The sequence below is a fragment of the Typopeltis vanoorti genome, chromosome 21 (genome assembly GCF_054136105.1).
Source record: "Typopeltis vanoorti isolate ZY-2024b chromosome 21, IOZ_Tvanoo_1.0, whole genome shotgun sequence".
NCBI lineage: Eukaryota > Metazoa > Arthropoda > Arachnida > Uropygi > Thelyphonidae > Typopeltis > Typopeltis vanoorti.
This window is the reverse complement of record NC_143569.1, coordinates 90,430,291-90,451,505: the sequence shown is the minus strand read 5'-3', so window position 1 is coordinate 90,451,505 and position 21,215 is coordinate 90,430,291. Positions and strand designations below refer to the sequence as shown.

The following is a 21,215-nucleotide window of genomic DNA, read 5'->3' as shown; positions in this document are numbered from 1 at the left end:
TTATTAGGCAACTCTTCTTATTTTATGACCCCTATGCTATTAGAGTACTCAAGGGCCATGGGGTCTTTTCATTTCTGGCATTACAACTATGCCCTCTCTATAAACCTTACTGTAATTCTTCTATAATCTACTCTTTCCCCCTTCAATATACCCTATTCCTCCTATGGGTTTAAATTCGGAAGAAGGCTAGTTCAGAAGCCTTAAGGTAGCAGCCCTACCACTGAACTATTCCATCATCAGGCTAGTCCCCTGACATGGAGAACATAATTCTACTAGTAAGCTGACAGAAAAAGATAATCGGATTGAATCTCTAGGAAATGACCCCGGAATGGAAAAGGTAAAACAAAAATGGAAACGACAAAATATAATACACATAGCAAACTGGAATGTAAGAGGAATAGCATATAAAGAAATAGAATTAGACCAATTATTAAATGAAAGAAATTTTAAAATAGCAGTAATAACTGAAACAAAAAAGAAATTAAAAGGAACCATGAGAACTGAAAATTTTAATGTGATATACAGTGGAGTCGACAGAGATCAAAGAGCACAAGCAGGAGTCATGATTTGGATTCATAACTCCCTTTCAAAACCATTAAAACATTATACTTGTTGAGAGGCTTATATGCTGGTTATACATGATAACTAGTAATTAAGGAATTGACAGCATACACTAGAAATATAAATTAAATAAACTTTAATATATACTTTCCGATATTTCGGCAAACGTCACGTTGTCATCTTCTTGGGAACTTATTACAAAGACAAGTGCACACAAGTAGTATATAACAGCAAATGAGAACAGAAGCCAGGAAGCTAACATTTTCCTAAAGTCCTGATGGTGCCCACTGGCGGGCTATATTGGTAGTTCTTGGCCTTTGGGCTGAAGTTCTGATAAATGTTTCCCAAATCTGGGGAAGTCTCATGCATCCAAATTTGTTGAGGTTTGGCATGTTCCTAAGGGCTGAGGCTGATTCCATGAATAGTCTTTCATATTTGAACTTGCTATGGTGTATTACTGTGGCTTTCTTCCATCTTATTCTGTGGCGAGTATCCAGAGTGTGGTCTGCAAGCCCAGAGTGGCTGTACTTGTGAAATCGGATGTAATCCTTGTATTCTGAGATTCTGATATTTGCTGTCCTGCCTGTTTGGCCAAAGTAGGACAGTTTACAGCTGCAAGGGACCTGGTATACACCAGGTAGGTCTAGGGGAAGTGGTTGGTCTTTAGTGGAGCGGATAAGGGATGCCAATTTTCTATGTGGTCTGTAACAGGTGGTCAAGTCATATTTTTTTAAAATTTTGTTGATTTTTTCCGAGGTGCCTCGGATGTAGGGAATGGTGATGGATTTAGAGTAATCTTTTTTGTGAAGGGGAGGGGGTGGTTGGTTGTGGATAACTGGGTTAAGTATTTTTTGGATTCTTTTTTTTTGGGGGGGGGTAGCCATTGGCTGAGAAAGTGTCACGGATGTGATTTAGTTCAGTGGTTAGGGCTTGATCATTTGAACATATTATTTTTGCCCTGTTGAATAGTGTCTTAATAACTCCATATTGTTGTGAAGGGGGGGGGGGTGATGGGATTGTTGCTGAATGTATCTGCCTGTATGGGTGGGGTTTTCTATAAACTGAGAAAACCAAGGTTCCATCAGGTTGGCTGGTGACTAGTGTGTCTATGAAGGAGAGGTTATTGTTTTCTTCTTTTTCCAGGGTGAACTTGATTCTAGGGTGTTGGTTGTTTAAGTGTGTTAGGAAGGAGAGGAGTGAATCTGGGCCATGTGGCCAAATAGCGAACACATCATCAACGTAGCGAAGCCATATGGTAGGTTTTTGTGGGGCTGAGTTTAAGGCTTTCTCTTCAAAAGTCTCCATAAAGAAGTCAGCCAAGGGTGGGGAAAGTGGTGAACCCATGGTCCCCTCTATCTGTTTGTAGAATTTTTCCTGCCAAAAGCAATAGCCTGAGTTCATTGTAAACTGAAATAGGGCTGAGATATCGGGAGGAAATTTAGCTTGGATTAGCTCTAAGGTTTCTTTGAGGGGGGACATTCATGAATAAGGAGGAGACGTCAAAACTGACCATTATGTTGGAGTTTAAGGTTTTCTATGCTGGCTTTGAAATGGGCTGAGTTTTTTATGTGTGATGGTGTGTGTTGCCAGTATAGTGTGAGAGCGCTTTGGCTAAATGCTTGGCTAGTTTGTAAGTGGGAGAATCAATGCCATCCACTATGGGACATAATGGCACATTTTCTTTATGTATTTTGGGGAGCCCATATATGCGAGGGGGGGGGAGAACTAAAATAGTAATAGATAACAAGATCTTAGAACAGGTGAATTCATTTAACTACCTAGGATGTATGATCACATATGATCTTCTTCTCTTTCACTGCCTTCAATGCTTACATCAGCTGGTATCATTGCAGTGTACAGTTCTTATTTTTCAAATTTAAATTTGTTAGTAGTTCATCAATTTCCAATACCTAAATTCCAAAACAATAGAAGCAGAAATAGAGTATAAAAGAAACAGCGCAATTGCAAAACAAGAAGTAAGGAAAAACATAGAGAAAGATGGAACAATTTCTTAACAGAACTAGAAAAGGATATATTTAAGCCACAAGCCAAAACCCATAAAGTAATAAAATACATGAACAGAGAAATAAAAGAAAAGATAAAAGTACAAGTAATAGATATAGAAAAATGGATGACCTATTTCCAGAATCTCTGGACAGATGAAAACAATGAAATAAAATTTTATAAAACGAAGAATGACCTAAAGAAAATATCATAATGTTAGAACTGAAAAATACAATAAAGAAGATGAAAAATAGAAAAACATGAGGAGAAGACAATATAAATATAGAACTATACAAAAATGCAGGTGAAAAATTTAATGAAAGACTTCTGAAATTTTTTAACATGGTGTGGATGTCTGGAAAAACTCCTAACTGTTTGAAAAAAACACTGGTTATCCCAATATATAAAAAGGAAATAAAGACGATTGCAATAACTATAGGCGAATTAGTCTGCTAAATACAAGATATATGCAGGAATATTAAAAGAGAAGCTAAACAGTGTTGTAGAGGACAAACTACTAGAAGAACAGAATGGTTTATAATGGTTTAATGAAAATACAGCCAGACGGTAGTAGGAGCTATGAAAATGAAAGAACTGTCTAGCAGTTGAACTAACAATTGCCCATATCAATTCTTGTCCAGCAATTGCTGCTGCTCTACAGAAAATTGACAATAACCCTAGAGAAAAGTTCTACTCCATCAAAATTCAACAGACTGCCAAAGCAGTTCTACAGATCCACGGTCATATCTAGAAGCTTTTCAATGGACTCAACAACAACAAAAACAAATTTTTTTAAAAATTTAGTCATTTATGGTAACTGTCCTTTTTTTGATTTTATTACATTTTCTATTTCTTTGTTCCAGTGTCATAGTCCTCTTTTTCTAATCCATTTGCACTTTATTCCTAAGATTCCTGTTGCTGTTTTTGTGAGAATTTGTTTCAAATTTTCCCATTCCTCTTCTATTGGAAATTCATGAAGTACTAACAAATTCAAATTTGAAAAATAAGAACTGTGGATGTTAGTTTCTGCTTCCTGTTGCTGTTTTTGTGAGAATTTGTTTCAAATTTTCCTATTCCTCTTCTATTGGAAATTCATGAACTACTAACAAATTAAAATTTGAAAAATAAGAACTGTACATGTTATTCATGTTAGTTTCTGTTTTTAAGTTTGTGCATTTTTGATATTGTTATCTAACATGGGGATCCTGTAATGAAGAAATTTTGTAACTCGGTTGAGAAGAATTTTCAATTTTATGTATTTTTAGCAACTTTGCTAAAGGTGGTTTAGCAAAAGTTTAAATCAAACTTTTGGTGATATCATATAATGATCCAAGTTTAATTTAATGCCTCAATATGATCTTACGTCTAAAATTAACTCCACTAATTTCAAATTTGCGATAATATAATCAATTACCGATTTGCATCCTCTGGCTGACCAAATATATTTATGTATTTCCTTGTGCTTAAACACCGAATTCATTATTCTCATATTATTATAAATGACAAAATCTCGCAGTCTGTGACCATTTTGATTACATGTATCTTCGACAAATTTATCTATGTTTGTTTTGTATTTTTTTGTTTCCTATTCTGGCATTTAAATTTCCTGCTAGTAGTAAATAGTCAGTTTTGTTTTATCTATGGCATTCTGTAATTCTTTATAAAATATATTACTATCTTCTTCTTTTCCCTCTTCTGGTTCATATGCACCAATTATTGTTATGTGGTCTTATTTCTTACTTCTGTTGCCAAATGCTGTATCGATGGTATCAGTACTTAGTTGGGACTTTGTTAGAGTCCCCTGAAATGTTTGAGGATGAAGAATTCATGCTCAAGGAGTTTCTAGTTTAGCACCAGAGCTCCTCACCCACCACAAGTCACACATGGACACCCACTGACAGGCAAGAAATGACTGCACTCGGGAGTGGAAAGTCAAGGCTACCCTAGATGCTATACTGTCACTACAGCAACACCACTGACTCTTGCAGGCAAGCCCATTAGCAGATTGATCTTGGCTGGGCCATCCAGGACTGCCTGTCTTGCCGAAGAAGAGACCAAAATAGTGCAAGACTATTAGGATCCCCCACCCTCCTGGATGTCCATGGGTTGCACCATACGGTGCAACCCATGGACATCGAAAAAGCATAGATCCTGGTTTGAAAGAGAATATTTCTTCGGAATGGCTGATCATATTTTTTTCTCTCATCTTCACTGAATATATCATTACTAAATGCTCTTTTGCTCGTGTTTCTATATTTCTCCAAAGCTACAGGATTTTTTTTTTTTTTTTTTTTTTTTTTTTTGTGATTTCCACTGAGAAATGGTTGTAAATTTACAGTACACTAGTGAAATGGGTGGGCCAAGGATTTTTTTTTCTATTTTTATAACTTTTGATAAAGTTTTTATACTTTATTGCACTGGCTTCTGTGGAGAGAGGACATGTTAGGAATATGTTTTCCAGTATTTTTCCACAAAAATAAAATAGATACAATGGTGCCTTGGTTTGCGAGCATAATTCATTCTGGAAACGTGCTTGTAATCCAAAGCACTCGTATATCAAAGCAAATTTCCCCATAAGAAATAATGGAAACTCAGATGATTTGTTCCAAAACTCAAAAATATTAATATAAAAATGATTAATACAAAATACATATACCTTCGTATACCTTATATATGTATACCTTTTTATATTTTTATTATTTAAATGTAATATACATACAGTAATCGAATTTATTAATTACATTACAATTACATATTAGAGTAATTGTATTGGGTAGGACGACTTTCATTGTCACTAACGGAACAACTTGCTTTTGCCTCCTTTTGAGGATTTCACGAAAATATGACATTGCTTTGTCGTTAAACAGATTCATCGCTCGCACTGCCACAGCCTCACTCGGATGGTGCTTTTCCACAAAATTTTGCACTGTTTCCCACATTTTACACACCTCCCTAATCTCATTTGCTGCGGCAGGTAACACTCAGAAACCACGAGCTTCTGGAACTCGGCAATGAACACCTCAGCTGCCTTTGCATCTGAACTCGCAGCCTCTCCATGCCTCACAACACTATGGATGCCACTTCTCTTAAAGTTATGAAAACCATCCCCTGCTCACCTTGAAGCCTTCTTCGTTTTCTGTAGACATACCTGGCAGTTTACTTACAAGGTCGATATACAAGGCCTTTGCCTTCTCACAGATCAAGTTCTCAGTCACAGTATCACCTGCTAGTTGCTTCTCATTTATCCACGCCAAAAGAAACTTTTCTACATCTTCCAGAACATGTGGCCGTTGCCTTGATGCTCTCATGACTCCTTTTGCTACATCTAGCCCCCCTTAGTTCTTCTTTCTTCTTTAATACTGTGCAAATCGTTGACGAGACTTCTTATAAAATCTTGCAATGGCAGCCACTTGCATACCTTGTTCATGCTTCCTGATGATTTCCTTCTTAACTTCCACCGTAATCATCTCCTTCTTCTTACCGCCTTCCTTTTCAACCTTTTTCTTTATTGGGGCCATTGTCGTTAATAAAAAACAGTCACTACATTTGGACACAAAATAAAAAAATGCTTTACACACACACGTGGTCACAACGCCAGCACGAATGTTGACTATACGAACAAGGTTTGCCGACTGAGACCGAGCATGCGAGACGATTATCCACAATCCCGAGCGGCTTGTGATCACGTGATGCTTGGCACACAAAGCATATAGGTAATACTGTACTCGTATTGCAAGACCTCGCTCGTTTATCAAGTTAAAATTTATTAAAAATTTTTGCTCGTCTTGCAAAACACTCGCAGACCAAGTTACTCACAATCCAAGGTACCACTGTACTAGTTTTGTGAAATTCTTTTGTTTCACTTCTTCAGGATGATTAACCTAATAAACCTAAATGCTAGAAAACAAAGTAATAACAGTTGATAACTTTAGTGAAAATTTTTGAATATGAATAACAATGGAAAGCATACATTTGCTATTAAGCTGGCTGCTGGGTTGCTGTAACATACTACTGGTAGATATGAGTGTGTCATAATGAATTAGTGAAGACCAAACTTGATGTAAAATCATCATTTGTTCCTGTTCATCTTTTTTTTTTGGAGGTTGAAAAAGAGTTTTTTGATTAATGTTCTATTGTAACCATTTTTTGGTAGGAATTGAACTCTGGTACTTTAGCTCTTGGTTCCTTTTTTTCTATGTTAGTGGAAATTCTGTAAGTCCTATTGTGTAAAGAATGGATGATGCCTATTCTTTTTTTTTTTTTTTTTTTTTTTTGCACTGGGCAGTGATGGGATGCAGATATTTGCTCCTGTGTTTGCTGGCTTCCTATAGACTGATAAGTTGAGTGCATTTTGTTTGGATATTTCAACTAGTGTATCCCAAAACAGTAAAGTTTGTTCTAATTCAACAATAAATTGAATTCATGGATGAAGGCTGTTGAGATTGGTGATGAAAATATCATTGACATATCTTTGCCAAATTTTAGGATATGTGTGTTCCTTGATAATGAAAGATTTTTTTTTTTTTTCCAAACCACTCCATGAATAACAGGATGCATTTTTTGTACCTTTTAAATTCATTTTTTACCTGGTCTGGAAACCGTGTTCTAGAGAGACCAAACATGGAACAACATCAATATAAAGCAGTCACCAATATTCAATATTTAACCGTATTTATAAAGTCAACAAAGGAAATTAGTAGTAGCAGAAAATCTCTTAAAAAGTGACTACAGAAAAGAAAAATATTTACTTGTAATTTCTGGGTGAAAAAAAAAAGTGGTATGCTCTTTTTGAAACTTTCTTAAAATCTTCATTTATAAGTTTTCCACATACAAATGAAGATTGTGAATAAAACATATAATTTCAGTATAAAAAACTAAACATAGCGTGAAATTGCACATATAATTGACTCTCTCCAAATTATTGACTGAAGATTCTTACCTCAGCCCATGCTTTCAAAATTGCAAGTTTCTCTAGAGTAGAAGCACTTTCATTATAGAGTTGTGAATTTGATCCTTTATGCAACTTGGCTAGTGATGATACTAATAACTGATGCACCCTACGTAAGTCATTCAAATCCCTTGCTACTCCACTGCCAATCCATGCACTACATACCTAAAGACAAGAAGACATGGCAAATCAATAGAAAAAAGTGAAGTTTCCTCCCAACTTTGTCACAAACTATTCTTCATATCTGCATACCAACAAAATCTACATTCAATTACACAAGTGGACATTTTGATTTCACAATTTTTTAAAAATAATAATGGTAAGTACTTGCTGGATTTCTTTTCAGGCATGGACAAGTCATTACTAGCACCATGTTCCATCATAAAGATGTGCACAAATGAATATGGAGAGAAGAAATAAGAAAGTCTCATTGAAAGTCTACATTTAAAAAAAAAAAAAAAAATCATAAAAATTGAGACAGGATAACAAAAATAAAGGAGAAAAAGCTTGGAAGCTAAAAAGTTATTTGTATTATTGTGTATAAGAAACAGATGCACGTTTTTGGATGTTTGGAGTAATTTTGATGGTAAAAAGACTTGTATGAAAGGGATGGTCTACACCTGAATGAATTTGGCAACAGCAGCTTTGAGAAATTATTTAATGAGGTGAGATTTAATGCAGCAACTCAAGGAAACTAGTTCATCTTGGGAGGAATGCTGAGAATTTGTGTGTAAGTTCAGCTAAGGTATGTAAATATGTGGATGCCAATTAGCATGCTTATGAATCTGGTTAAGGTGTGGACCTGTGCTCTTTAGATTCAATCTTTTTGAGGGTAGATTTCTGAAGACAGAAATAAAGAAAGTTGCCCAAATGGCTTCAGATGTTAGTATATGAAAAAGTCAGGATATATTCTAGTTCTATGTTTAGTAACTGGAATCAAGTATAAAAGGTACAGTTTAGAAACGACAGAAGAGGAGAGGGTGATATGATAGGTCTATAAACTTCTCAAGGGGGGGGGGTTACGAATATCAGTTGATGAAATTTTTTTGTTTTATATGGGAGGTGGAAAGAGGACAAAGGGAATGTATGGAAGTTCAGTTTGTGTATGGCTAAGAAAGGGGTGAGAACTTGGTTTTTCTTTCACAGAGCAGTAAGTGAATGGAACAATTTACTGATGGAAATGATGAATGCATCTACTGTACATGAGTCTAAGAGACAGTATGACAGCTGTTGTGGGTGATGGATGGCCTTGCCTCCCTTGATGAGTCCTTGACTCTCTAGAATAGGGGATTTGAAATAGGAAGTGATAACAATTTAGTTTTGAGCATGATAAAAATGAATATCATGCTGAAAAGAAAAATATGTAAGATATGTAAAATATGAAGAAGCTTTTATAGATGAACTGCAGATCATCTATAAAAGAAATATCATTCAAGGAGAACTGAAAGAATTCCAAACAAAATCCAAACCTCAGAGTTAGTGGTAGACTGAAGAAAATATTGACTGATTCAGTTAGGGAGGCATATGGTGAAGTTGTCATCAAGGATAGTAAAATCAGAATTCCATGGTGGATGTAAGATATTAAAGAGATGGTCTTGGAGAAGAAGAAAACATATTGAAAGGTATTAGGAAATAAGTTGGCAGATTGAAGCTCTGTAGCTCAGCCGGTACAGATGAAGCCCTTTGGTCAGAAAGACCTGGGTTTGATTTCCATCCAAGAAGTGAGGAACCTCTATCTGGTCTCTTTCTACTAAAGGTGAATTAGCAGGTCTCATATAGAGGTGGAGGGGTTTTTCACCCAGAAACTCTGTTTTTTTTGTCCCTCAGAACAGGCAAACTGGTCCCATGCACACATGGATCTACAGTTATAAAATACATACTTAATCCCTCATTAGGAGGGTTCAATCTGTCCTAAAGGATGGGGGGAAGAGAGAGAGAAGGGGGGGGAACTCCATATGAAATAAATAAGTTGGCAGATGGTTGGGTAGAATACCCATAAAAATGAAAGAAAGAAAGAGAAGCAATGTGTAAAAGCAGCTAAATAAAGGTTACTGAAAGACTTAAGAATATAGAAGATAAATATCAAGAAGACAGCAAAATGTTCTGAAGGTTATTGAAAATGTAAAATGGAGGAAAGAATACAGTAAAAGAAACCAGATGATAAATGCAACATGAAAACTGAAATTAAAAATATTCTGAATATTTGGAGTAATTACTTTGAAAAACCGATATGAAATATGTACAGGCAGAGCAGTGGTAGAAAATAATCAAGCAGAATGTAATCCAGAGTACATATAAATCAAGATAGATAAAGCTCTCAAATGCCTGAAATGTGGAACTGGAGTTGTTGATATTCATTCAGAATGCTCAAATAAGAAATATGAAAAGTTTCAGAATGGCTACACTGCACAATTCAGAAGGCCTAGTTAGAAAGTCAAATTCCAGATGATTAGAGCTCTCATACTGCCCATCTATAAAAAGAGAAATAAAATCAAATGCGAGAATTATGGAATTTCTTTATTAAGTGTTTCAGGGGAAGATTTACACAAGCATACTTGAAAGGAAGAGCCTTCATAGTCAGCTGATTTTCATGGTGCCCTTTGGATGGAAAAAATTGGATTTAAATTCCATCTGGGACACAAGGAACATTTATCAGGGCTTTTCAATCAAAGGTGAGTTAGCCGGTCTCATATGGAAGTGGGGTTTTTTCTCTCTCTTTTTTTTTTTTTTTCTTCCCTCCAGACAAACTGGTCCCACAAACACACATATCTACAGTAAAAATACTTATATGGACAATTGGAAACCATCGGTTCTATTATTATTATTCCCTAGTAAAAAAGCATTGGTTGGCTGAGTGGTTAGCGTGTCTGCCAATTTCTGTTAGTTGGCCGAGTGGTTAGTGTGTCCACTCTCCAGCCAAGAGGCTGCAGGTTTGAATCCCACCATGGGCATGGATGTTTGTGACTGTCCTACAAACTTTGTGTGGAAAGGGAATCTGCGACCCTACCACTTACTCTAACAGAAGACATCATTGCCAAAACTGTGTGACGTACAGCAGTGACCATATGGCGTCTAAGGATGCCAAATGTGAAAATTTTAATTAAAAGAGCATTGTTACCTCACCAACTATTAGGTTAAAGGAAACAAAACAAAAACTTGAGAAGAGGCTAAGAAAAATTATGGAAAAGAAACTAATTTGGAGGAGAACAAGCTGGGTAAATAGAAGTTGTCAAGATCAAATTTCCACTTTACAACAAAGTTGAGTAATCTTGAGCGTATAACAAGGAGCTCTTCAAAAGCATACAAAATGCAGCCAAGCAAAAAGCTATTCAAAATACTACAGAGTTTTACGGAGTAAAAAAAAAAAAACATTTACTCCTGTAACTGCAGCAATACATAATCTACATATAAGTTGTAAGGCAGCATTTATAACTGAAGGAAGTATAGAATGGTGGTGAAATGTAAAATCAGGTGTGAGACAAGGGTGCAGTGCACTCCGTCTTCACTCTTATTTATAATCCATATGGCTCACATTACGAAAAAAGGTAGCATTAAACCTGATATTAGAATCAGAGATATCAAACTTAGCTGTTTTCTGCAGATGATGAACTCCTAAATAAATTCAGTGTAACTTTCCAGGATTCTTAACAAAATTTAGTAACATCTGTTACACATTTGGTATGAAAATTATCAACAAAATGACCAAAATAATGAAAACAGGTAGCAACGTGGAAAACTTCAGCTGTATTCAATGGAATGACAAATTTAATACAGAAATTGGCAATATAATAAGCAAAGCTGATATGGTGGGGGAGCCAGGTGAATAAATAAATATAAAATAAGAGAAGTTAATCTAAACACAAACTAGCAGTATACAAGAAAGTGTCCACATCAATTTTAACTTATCGATCTGAGAAGGGGATTAGAAATAAAGCAATTGATCTATGACTAGACAACAAATGTAGTCTAGTCGTAGCCCAAATTACAGCACATGTGTGTTTTGGCATAGATTCCACAAGGTGTTGGATTACTATATCTACAACATATCAGATGTATTTAGTGAAGTAGAGTAGTGTGTCCTCCCATGATGAGTCCTTGGACTCCCTGGAGGTGTCACATAATAATAATAATATCAGGCATTCACCAAACTTACTGGCTCAGATTTTACAGAACATAACTCTGCAATGAGGATTTGGTGTGTTGATGGTTTCTTTGCATGTCTGGTGTCCTCATATCAGAACTGTGATGACTTGCTTCCACAGCTTATTAAGATGCCGCTACATATAAGTTGTGTCTGTTCATACTTATAATGAATCATCTAGAAATTGTTTCTTCAGGCTAATGTTCTCTATTCACCAAGCAAGTATGTTCAGAAGTGGTTCCAGAAGCAGAAGGTGACTCAGTGAATATTGCAAAGTTAGGTAATATACGATGCTTTACTAGTCATCAGATCACAATCCAAATGAGCATCTATGTGATAAAACAAAGAAAGCTGTTCACAATACAATCTGTTGTGAATAGGGATCAACAGGATAAAATTTAATCCTTATGGGCTAGCATCTCTGTGTAACATTTTGTAACACATCATGGCATTTAACCACGTTGCCATCAATATGGATAAAATACACCACTCCTCTACACTTTGTATCCATCATAAATTTAATGTAATATCGATGGTATTGCAATTTTAATATGAACTTCACATCCATGGTAACCTGGATGTATATATATGTCTTGGCTGGTTGGGTGGCAAGACGTATATATATATATGGACGTATATATCAAAAGAAAGGGCTGGAAGGTGTAACAATATAGTTTTATATGATGAACATGAATGGTATTCAAATTTACAGAGTTGCAAACAGCACTAGAATTAAATTTGAACTCTCCCCTCTCTTTATGTCTGAAAAAACTAAATAACCATCAATCAAAAATGGATTAATTGCTTGTTTCATGTTTATAATATGAAAAAACTTATTTAATAACAAATAGAATTATAGGAAAATATCAGGACTATAACAATATTTTGCAGGATAAGGACTCATATTTTCTTACTTGACAAGCCATAGCAGTTATATGAGAAGGTGTTTCAGGAGAAAACGCAGGTCTTAAAGCAGCACCAACCTAAAAAATTAAGATTATATAATAAGTATATATTTGAACATATATTTATTAACTTAGTTGATTTTGCTTTACATTTGTGAACTAAACATGTGCAGAATATATCCTATAATGATAACCATTAAAAGTAATTTAAGATAATACTTTCTAAATTCATGCACTAGCATAAGATGAAGTTTAAAGTATGGAATGAGAAACTTAACTAGTGAAAGCATTTTGAAAACATGGCCAACCAAAAGTTATACAAACCATGCTTTAGAGCCAAACTGTGGAGATGGCCTTTAGGGCCGAGTGTGTGTAGAAAATGCTCAAAATAGCAGATGTACCTTTGTCACTCACTAAGGCCATTAAAGCATAATTTCAGCCCTTAAATTCTTTCACCCCTCTCTCTCTCACCCACCTCTAGATGGTAACATCACCCAAAGATAAAGACAACCTCTAGATATCGTTCTTCTCCTCTAATTTTTGAATTACTTTCCACTATACCTAGAAAGCTCTGGTCTTTCCATAAAAAAAGGTCAGAATTCTGAATAAGATACCGAGTCATCTGGTTCTGAAAGTAGTATCCTGAAAATTGTACTTTGAAATCTCTAGAATAACATACAATTTTGTACTCTTTATAATAATTCATAATTGTTCAGCATCTATCCTCTAGCATGGAGGCAAGTCTATATTCAAGCCTATACAGAAAAAAAGGAAATAAAAGTCAACAAACAAAATATTGTTCCACTGTCCTCATCTCACTTCTCTTGATAACCATGGAGAAGGTTAAATTAAAGATGCCAAGAAATTATATTCTTGTTTAATCCTTTATCCAAGTGTAAGCAAACAAAGTTTGAGTGAAGTATCTTCTCTACTAGCTACTTGTATGTAGAGCAAGGGGTCGCCAAACTTCTTTGACCGTCGACCCCTTCAAGAGTTTCTTGACTTTTCATCGACCCTCTCTATTTTACTATTATGTAATTATGACAGAACAAGCAAAAAAAAATGCTCATGTGAGTTTTTAGATTGTTTATTTTATAGTTACAGTGTTTCTTGTATGTATAATATAGTATATATTATTATATTGGCTTAACATCAAAGGGATACGTTTTTGTTTTTGATGGCCTTATTAACATTACATATTTGATAGGAGGAATAAATAATTTATAAAATATAAAATTTAATTTAGATAACAAAATAATAATAATACAATCTTCCTATAGGTATACATCCTATATATACCACGGGTGGGAACCACGGACATCCGTTTATTGGTAAATACGTCATTTTGGCCTACATGATTGGCCTCCGTAACTATTTTCATGACCTTGCTCCATCTTACAGGTCCTATTCATGTCACTGTTCCCATGATTCACTCTTAATTGCGTTGTCATTCAGGATGGAGGTAATCCAAGTTAACCGAATTAACTATTACCCATACAATGATGTCTTATATTTTTATGTTGACCCCTGAGCCCGAATCGACCCCTAACAATGTTATATCGACTCCTGGGGGTCGATATCGACCACTGATGTAGAGGCTAATAACTTCACATTAATTGTCTTAGTATCCCATAATGCAAAACACATCCTTTCAATGGGAAGGGCAACTACCAGACCAGTTATGAACTTTATTTATATCCTCAGAACTTTATTTATATAAACTTTATTATATATATGAACTTTATTTATATAAACTAATCTGAGTAGTGGTCCCTCCCATAATGATCAGAGAAGGAATGCCAATGTTTTTATATGATCTAAAGATGGTCATACGAAATGGCTTACCCCCACAAACTTTTCAAATATTCCTGGATATATGATCCAAGTATATATCAAACATAGATTTACTGAAGTTTATGTCTTGGAGAGGAGGAGGTGTGCAGGTTTAGGATGTTAATATTTTCGGATCTGGTGGGGATTATAACCACTGGTTAAGAAAGCGTTGTGTTCAACAGTGAGGGTATTATTAAATCAAATTGGTCCTGCTGACAAAGAATTTTATAAATGATACCAATTGTAATAGTATGACTGTTTGTGGATGGATGTATCTAGGTGAGCATGTGTGGGTTTTCTGTAAACAGTAAATTCCAAGGATCCACTGGATTGATGTTTAAGCAATTAATTTCAAAGTTCAACTTATTTTTTCTAAAACTGAACTGAATCCTGAGATGTTAGTTGATTAGATGTGTAAGAAAGACATTCAAATCATTAGAGCCATATGGTTCTGATTAAAGCTTTCTCTTTAAAGATCTCCATTAACACTTAGCAAGGGGAAGATAAAGTAGACAGCATAAAGTTATCTTCCCCTATCTCTGTTTGTAGAATATATCTTTCAAAACAAAATAGCCAGAGTTCATAGTAAACTGAAACAAGGCTGAGATACTGTGAGGACATTCAACTTAAATCAAGTAAAGGTATCTTTGGGTGGAATGTTGGAACAAAGAGGAGATGCCAAAACTGACTATGTAAACAGTGGTATATGAGGTTTTCCACACTAGATATAAAGCAGGCAGAAAAAAGCCCTTCTAATTCCAATTAACTGGTACAGAATTATTAATATAAATTTAAAGAGTTCTTCCACATTTTGCTAATAGAAATGTGTTGCCTAAACACATGGGTATCTTGTATAGATCCTAAATAATTTTTGTTCTTCTCAATATTATCGCATGAATTAAAAAAAAAAAAAAAAAGATACCGATTAAACCATACTTACCTGAGCTTGATATTGTTCAAGAATAAGGTGTCCAGGAAATTCTGGTTCAGGAACTTTAGAAAATTTATCAATAATAATCTGCAAAAAAAAAAAAAAATCCTATTAATAAATAAAAAGTCTAGTGAGATATCATCAAATTCATGATATACCTTCAAGGGATGTATAAAGACACAATCACAGTACTATATAATTAAGTTTACATCATTACTAGATTTCTATCAACAATTTTCTTCAAAATCTCCAATACTGTAAAAGCTTACATTTGTCTTCTATGATACTACATAAAAAACTGAATCAACACACTTAGATCTCAGTTTTTCTGCGAGTCTTTATCCTGACATTAATCCTTAAAAGCCTTGATATTTGCAGTAAAAAATCACATGGATGGGAAGTGCCCACTGCGATTGAAATAACAGACATAACACATAAATTAATTGGTATATTTCATCCATATAACCATCTGAGCTTCCATAGCTCAGTCAGTATAGATGAAGCCCACTGGTCAGAAAGACCTGGGTTCGATTCCTGTCACTGATGTGAGCAACCTTTATCTGGTCTCTTTCAACTAAAGGTGAGTTCTCATATGATTCAAATATACTACGGCAAGGAAAGCAACGGGAAACGACCTTGCTCATAATCATCTCCCTAGTATGGTTGCATATAGCTACCCCCACCAACCATATGGCTGAGGGTATAGTACAGGGAACCATCTGAGCAGTTAAAGCAAGTATTCTGATAACATTTCTCACATATTCTTTTTAAGTGACCATTATTACCTTGGATTTGCTCACATATTCTTGAATGCTAATAAGGTCAGGTTCCTTGCTAATATCTTCATGTTTAATATGATTCTACTGGTGTTCACTCTCCTACTTTTTCTTAAAACTCCCTTATCTGTGGACCCTAGTCTGTGATCACTATTTTACTTCATGCCTAACTCATCATCATCAAATTCTTGATATGTACCATCAGGGGTGTACAGGTTATTACAACAGTACTACATGTCATGTAAAAGTTAGATCATTATTAATTTCCTATTAACAATTTTCCTCCAAATAAATGTTACCTGTCAAGACTCCAAATGTTATTTCTGTGTTTAAAAGCACATTTTACAGTATCAATCCACATAGAAATTGGTCTTCCTCTGGGTCTTTTTCCTACCATTCTGACAAACCACTTCTTTTGCTAACCTTTCCTCTCCCAGAGAGGAAACACATCAGTTGATATGGTCACTATTTAAGTGATCATATCTGAAATGAGCCCTGCTAATGCATCATATGCATTCCTGAATGTTAACAATGTCAAGTTCCCTTCTAAAACTTGTTTTTAATATGATGCCATCTATTCACTTCCCTAATCTTTCTAAGAACCCTCATAACCATGGTCTCCACTCCTTAATCAAATGATTTATTTCAAATTTGGCTCTCAGATCCATAAGTTAAAATTGTTTAAACACTGTCTAGTATACAGCTAGTTTGGTGTTTTGACTAATTTCTCTTATTCCATATAAATTTATTCAGCTGACTTCCTACCATACCAACTTTGCAAATTCTATTTCCACATTTAATTTTTCATGTTTGTTAAAAAAAATTGTGCCTGAATGGATGAAATATTTACCTATTCTATAAATTCTATATTCAGAATGCAGTTGAATTTTTCAATGTTCCTGCCAATATTTTCATAATTTTGATCTTTTTATTGCTGATTTTCATATCAAATTTATTTCAGCAGTTATTCAATTTAGTCAGGGAACCCTGCAGACTTTTAATGCATTTGTATTTAGGAGTATAACATCATCTGCATAAAGATCTGAGATTTACCTCTCCAATTTTTATATTAAGTTAAATACCACTTTCCTTCATAATGTGATCTATTATAGAAGATGGATAAGATTGGAGATAATGTGCACACTTGTCCCACACCAGATTTAACATCAAACAATCTTCCTGTACCTCCTTGAATTCTGACTGCTTACTTACAACTCAAATATAGACTATGTATTGCCCAATACAGCACTGCTATCAGCACGGTCTCTTAAGATGGATGGGTCAGACGAAGAGTCATCCAGTCATCAAGGTTGGCAGTTGGGCATGGGGCTGACAACCCTATCTCATAAGAAGTCTAGTGGTCATGAAACAATTACCAAGTAATCTTTGCTGAATAGGATTAAAGATTTTTTTTTTCCAATGTCAGGCCCATACATGAGAGGTTGGTTAGGAAAGAAGGAACTTGTTTACATTTGATTTAAAAGTCTGTATATTGTATTCCTTGGAAAACACAACAGGGAGAGGACTGTTCCACAATACAGCAGTTGCAGGGATGAAGAGGAAAAGAAAATTGTTTTGTTTGTTTCAAAGTGCATTGTGAAAGGATGCTGAGCAGCAGCTGCATGTGTTCCAATGAGCTTAGTACTAGGTGAGGGAATTATTGATATTATTTCAGATGAATATTTCCCATGGAAATATTTGAAATATATACATCTGCAGAAACTAAATGTCTGTGCAAAAGTGTGTGTGTGTGTGTGGGGGGGGGGTGAGTTGGTAAGAGTTAGGTATTTAATAAGCAATTGATCTCCTCTGTATTGAGTCAAGAATTTTGAGGGAGCCTTTAGGGGCACCACCACATACATGAGAGCAGTATTCAATAGCTGGGTGGATTTGTGATTTGTGCAATGTTAACAGCTGTTCAGGGGTGAAGTAACGTCTTGAGTAAAAGAGAAATCCTAGTTTTTTTTGAAGCTGAGGATGCGAAGGTTTTGATGTGTTTATGCCAGGAGAGGCTTGATGTCAGGATAATTCCAAGAAGAGAAATCTCAAATTGTCTGGAAATTTGGTATCATCAAAAATAATACTGGGAAAAAAATGTTTATTTTTTTTATGAGAAATAAGACAGAACTGGGTTTTATTACCATTGAAATTGCTGAGGTTATTGGAACCCCATTGGAGGATAGCTTGGAGATCAGAAATGAGGGCAGTGGCGTCGATGTTCTGTTGGTTGAGGTGAGTTGTGTACAGCAGCGTTTCCCAAACTATGTTTTGCGGACAGTGAATAAGTGTTCTGTGAAAAATTATCAAAATTAATATGAGCCTGGAATGATTTTAAATGCTATGACAAGTTCAAACATATTTGAAAATCAGGCGCTCCTCTCTTTGCGTGTGGACTGTGCTATTAAGGCCAGCGTGCGCTGGCCTTGACTCGGCTACGTACGGTAGTCAACACCTCCGAGCGTGAGTGAAGTACAGAGGTATCTATTCTAGGAAACATGAAGTCATAAGCAAGGTCAATTCAATGCACTGCGGCCCGGCATGGCTATAGTGTGCACTGTCGCATTTTTTGGCTGTATCGCACTGGCGATACAGCCTGCTGCAGTGATAGTGTGCACTTAGCTTTACATTGAATACAAGACTGATGACACTCGACTTTAACCAAGGTGTTCCGTTAAAATTTCAGGACATCAGTGAAACAGTTGAAATGGATTTTATTCAATTATTAAGGAATAACTCTCTGAGACAGCATGTAAGTGAAAATACTAGGGGTTTGAGAGTGCTTGACCTGGTAATAGCATCTGAGAATTTGACTGTAATGAATACGATCATATTGCCACCTATTGGTGAGAGTGATCATAAGGTGGCTAAAGGTGTGGAATTTTCGATTAAGCCAGGGTATAGGTGGAATTACCGTGCCGGCAAGTATGACAAGCTTAGGAGATTGCTTGGATCAGTGCCATGAAATGTAAAACTGCAAGGGCTGGATATCGATAGCGCATGGGAAGTGGTCAAGGAGCATTTACAGGAGGTTATGGCTGATTGTATACCTAGGGTCTGAATAGTAAAACAAGGTAGGGGTTAAATGGAAATAACATCATTAAGCTTGAGCTGCAAAAAAAGAAACAACCGTGGAGGGAATTTAAAGAGAAAGGTGACCTGCAGGCACACGAACGGTATAAAGCGAAGGAAAGAAGGGTAACGAGTGTGGTAAAAAAAGCAAAAGCGGATTATGAAAGGAAGCTAGCTATGCAAGCTAAAGAGAATCCCAAACAGTTCTTTCATTATGCTGCAAGCAAAAAGAAAAATATGTACATGGCAGAATGATTTTAAGGAATGACGATGGTTAGGAGGTCACTGAATCAGTCGATATAGTGGAATTACTGAGTGACCACTTTGGAAGAGTATATCATCCAGGTGGTGACATTGAAAAAATGAAGGAACCATTAGTTTATACGGGAATTGTGATGAATGAAGTGGAGGTGAATAGTCTATTACAGAATCTTAATCAGTCGATATAGTGGAATTACTGAGCGAGCACTTTGCAAGAGTATATCATCCAGGTGGTGACATTGAAAAAATGAAGGAACCATTAGTTTATATGGGAATTGTGATGAATGAAGTGGAGGTGAATAGTCTATTACAGAATCTTAATCAGTCGATATAGTGGAATTACTGAGCGAGCACTTTGCAAGAGTATATCATCCAGGTGGTGACATTGAAAAAATGAAGGAACCATTAGTTTATATGGGAATTGTGATGAATGAAGTGGAGGTGAATAGTCTATTACAGAATCTTAACGTGAATACATCTGTGGGATTGGATGGTATACCAGCACGGGTCTTACGTGAAGCGGCTAAAGAATTATCAGTGCCCTTGACCATGTTGTTTAATCTGAGTCTTGGGTCTGGTTTAGTCCCGAAGGTGTGGAAAGAGAGGAAAATAGTTCCACTGCATAAAGGAGGATCCAAGACTACTGTTGCAAATTACCGACTGATCAGCATATCAGGAGTTGTTGTCAAGGTCTTAGAGAAAGTAGTCAAGGGAAAAATACAGAAATGGATTGATGAAAATGAGATACTGTACAGGGGACAGCATGGCTTTGTGAAGGTAGATCATGCCTCAGTAACTTGTTCAAGTTTTATAACACAGTGACAGCTGACCTGGATAAGGGTAATGGGTTTACAGTGATACTGCTGGACCTGGCTAAGGCATTTGACAGGATACCATATGGAATTCTAATCCATAAACTACAACATATGGGAATGGATATAGGGTTGGTGAGATGGATAGGTGGGTAGTTGATGGAGAGATATCAGAGAGTACTTTATTCAGGAGTAGAGTCCAAAAGACGGCCTGTGACTAGTGGTGTGCCGCAGGGTTCTGTTCTTGGACCACTGCTGTTTAATTTGTTCATTAGCGACATAGTGAAGGATCTAAGAGGAACAGTTCATATGTTCGTTGATGATGCAAAGTTAGGTAGGGCAATAGTGAATGCAGAAGATGTCAAAATCTTGTAGGACAATTTGGATAGATTAGACTTCTGGGCTAAGGAGAATGGATGTCAATTTAATGTGAGAAAATGTAAGGTTATGCATTTCGGGGTGAAAAGATTAGCAGCAGTATACCACATTGGTGGAACTGTACTCCATGAGATTGATGAGGCCAGGGACTTGGGAGTGTTGGTGGATAGGGAGATGATGTTTAGGGGGCACATTGCAAAAGTGGCTAAATCAGCTCATCAACTCACTCGGTTGTTGAAAAATACTTTGACGAGCAGAGACAAGCAAGTTATTGTACCTCTGTACCTAGCCTTGATAAGACCTCATCTCGACTACTGTGCCCAGATTTGGTCACCAAGGTTTCTTCTTGATGGAGAGGATCCAGAGGCAAGTGACCAAGATGATAGCAGGTCTATGGAATGAACCTTATGAGAACAGGTTGAAGATTTGTGGGTTGCAGAAATTAGTTGATAGGCGGAAAAGGGGAGATATGATTGAGACATTCAAATTGCTAAAGGGTTTCTATAGGATTAATTCAGAGGATATTTTTGAGATCAGGACTGGTGGTGGGAGAACTAGGGGACATCTATGGAAGCTGGGCAAGAGTGTGGTTAGCA

General features: G+C 36.0%; 1 protein-coding gene across 4 annotated transcripts in view; it reads right to left on the bottom strand.

The window, feature by feature from the left end:
- The window catches only part of LOC150095098 (HEAT repeat-containing protein 5B), a 665,516-nt gene that overhangs the window by 162,445 nt on the left and 481,856 nt on the right, over nucleotides 1-21,215 (bottom strand). For all 4 annotated transcript variants that reach the window (XM_090410861.1, XM_090410863.1, XM_090410862.1 and 1 more), the window contains 3 exons: nucleotides 15,333-15,410; nucleotides 12,569-12,637; nucleotides 7,505-7,678 (listed from right to left, as the gene is read on the bottom strand). In XM_090410861.1, the coding sequence (XP_090266987.1) occupies nucleotides 7,505-7,678; nucleotides 12,569-12,637; nucleotides 15,333-15,410 (321 nt within the window). The remainder of the gene's footprint in view (nucleotides 1-7,504; nucleotides 7,679-12,568; nucleotides 12,638-15,332; nucleotides 15,411-21,215) is intronic.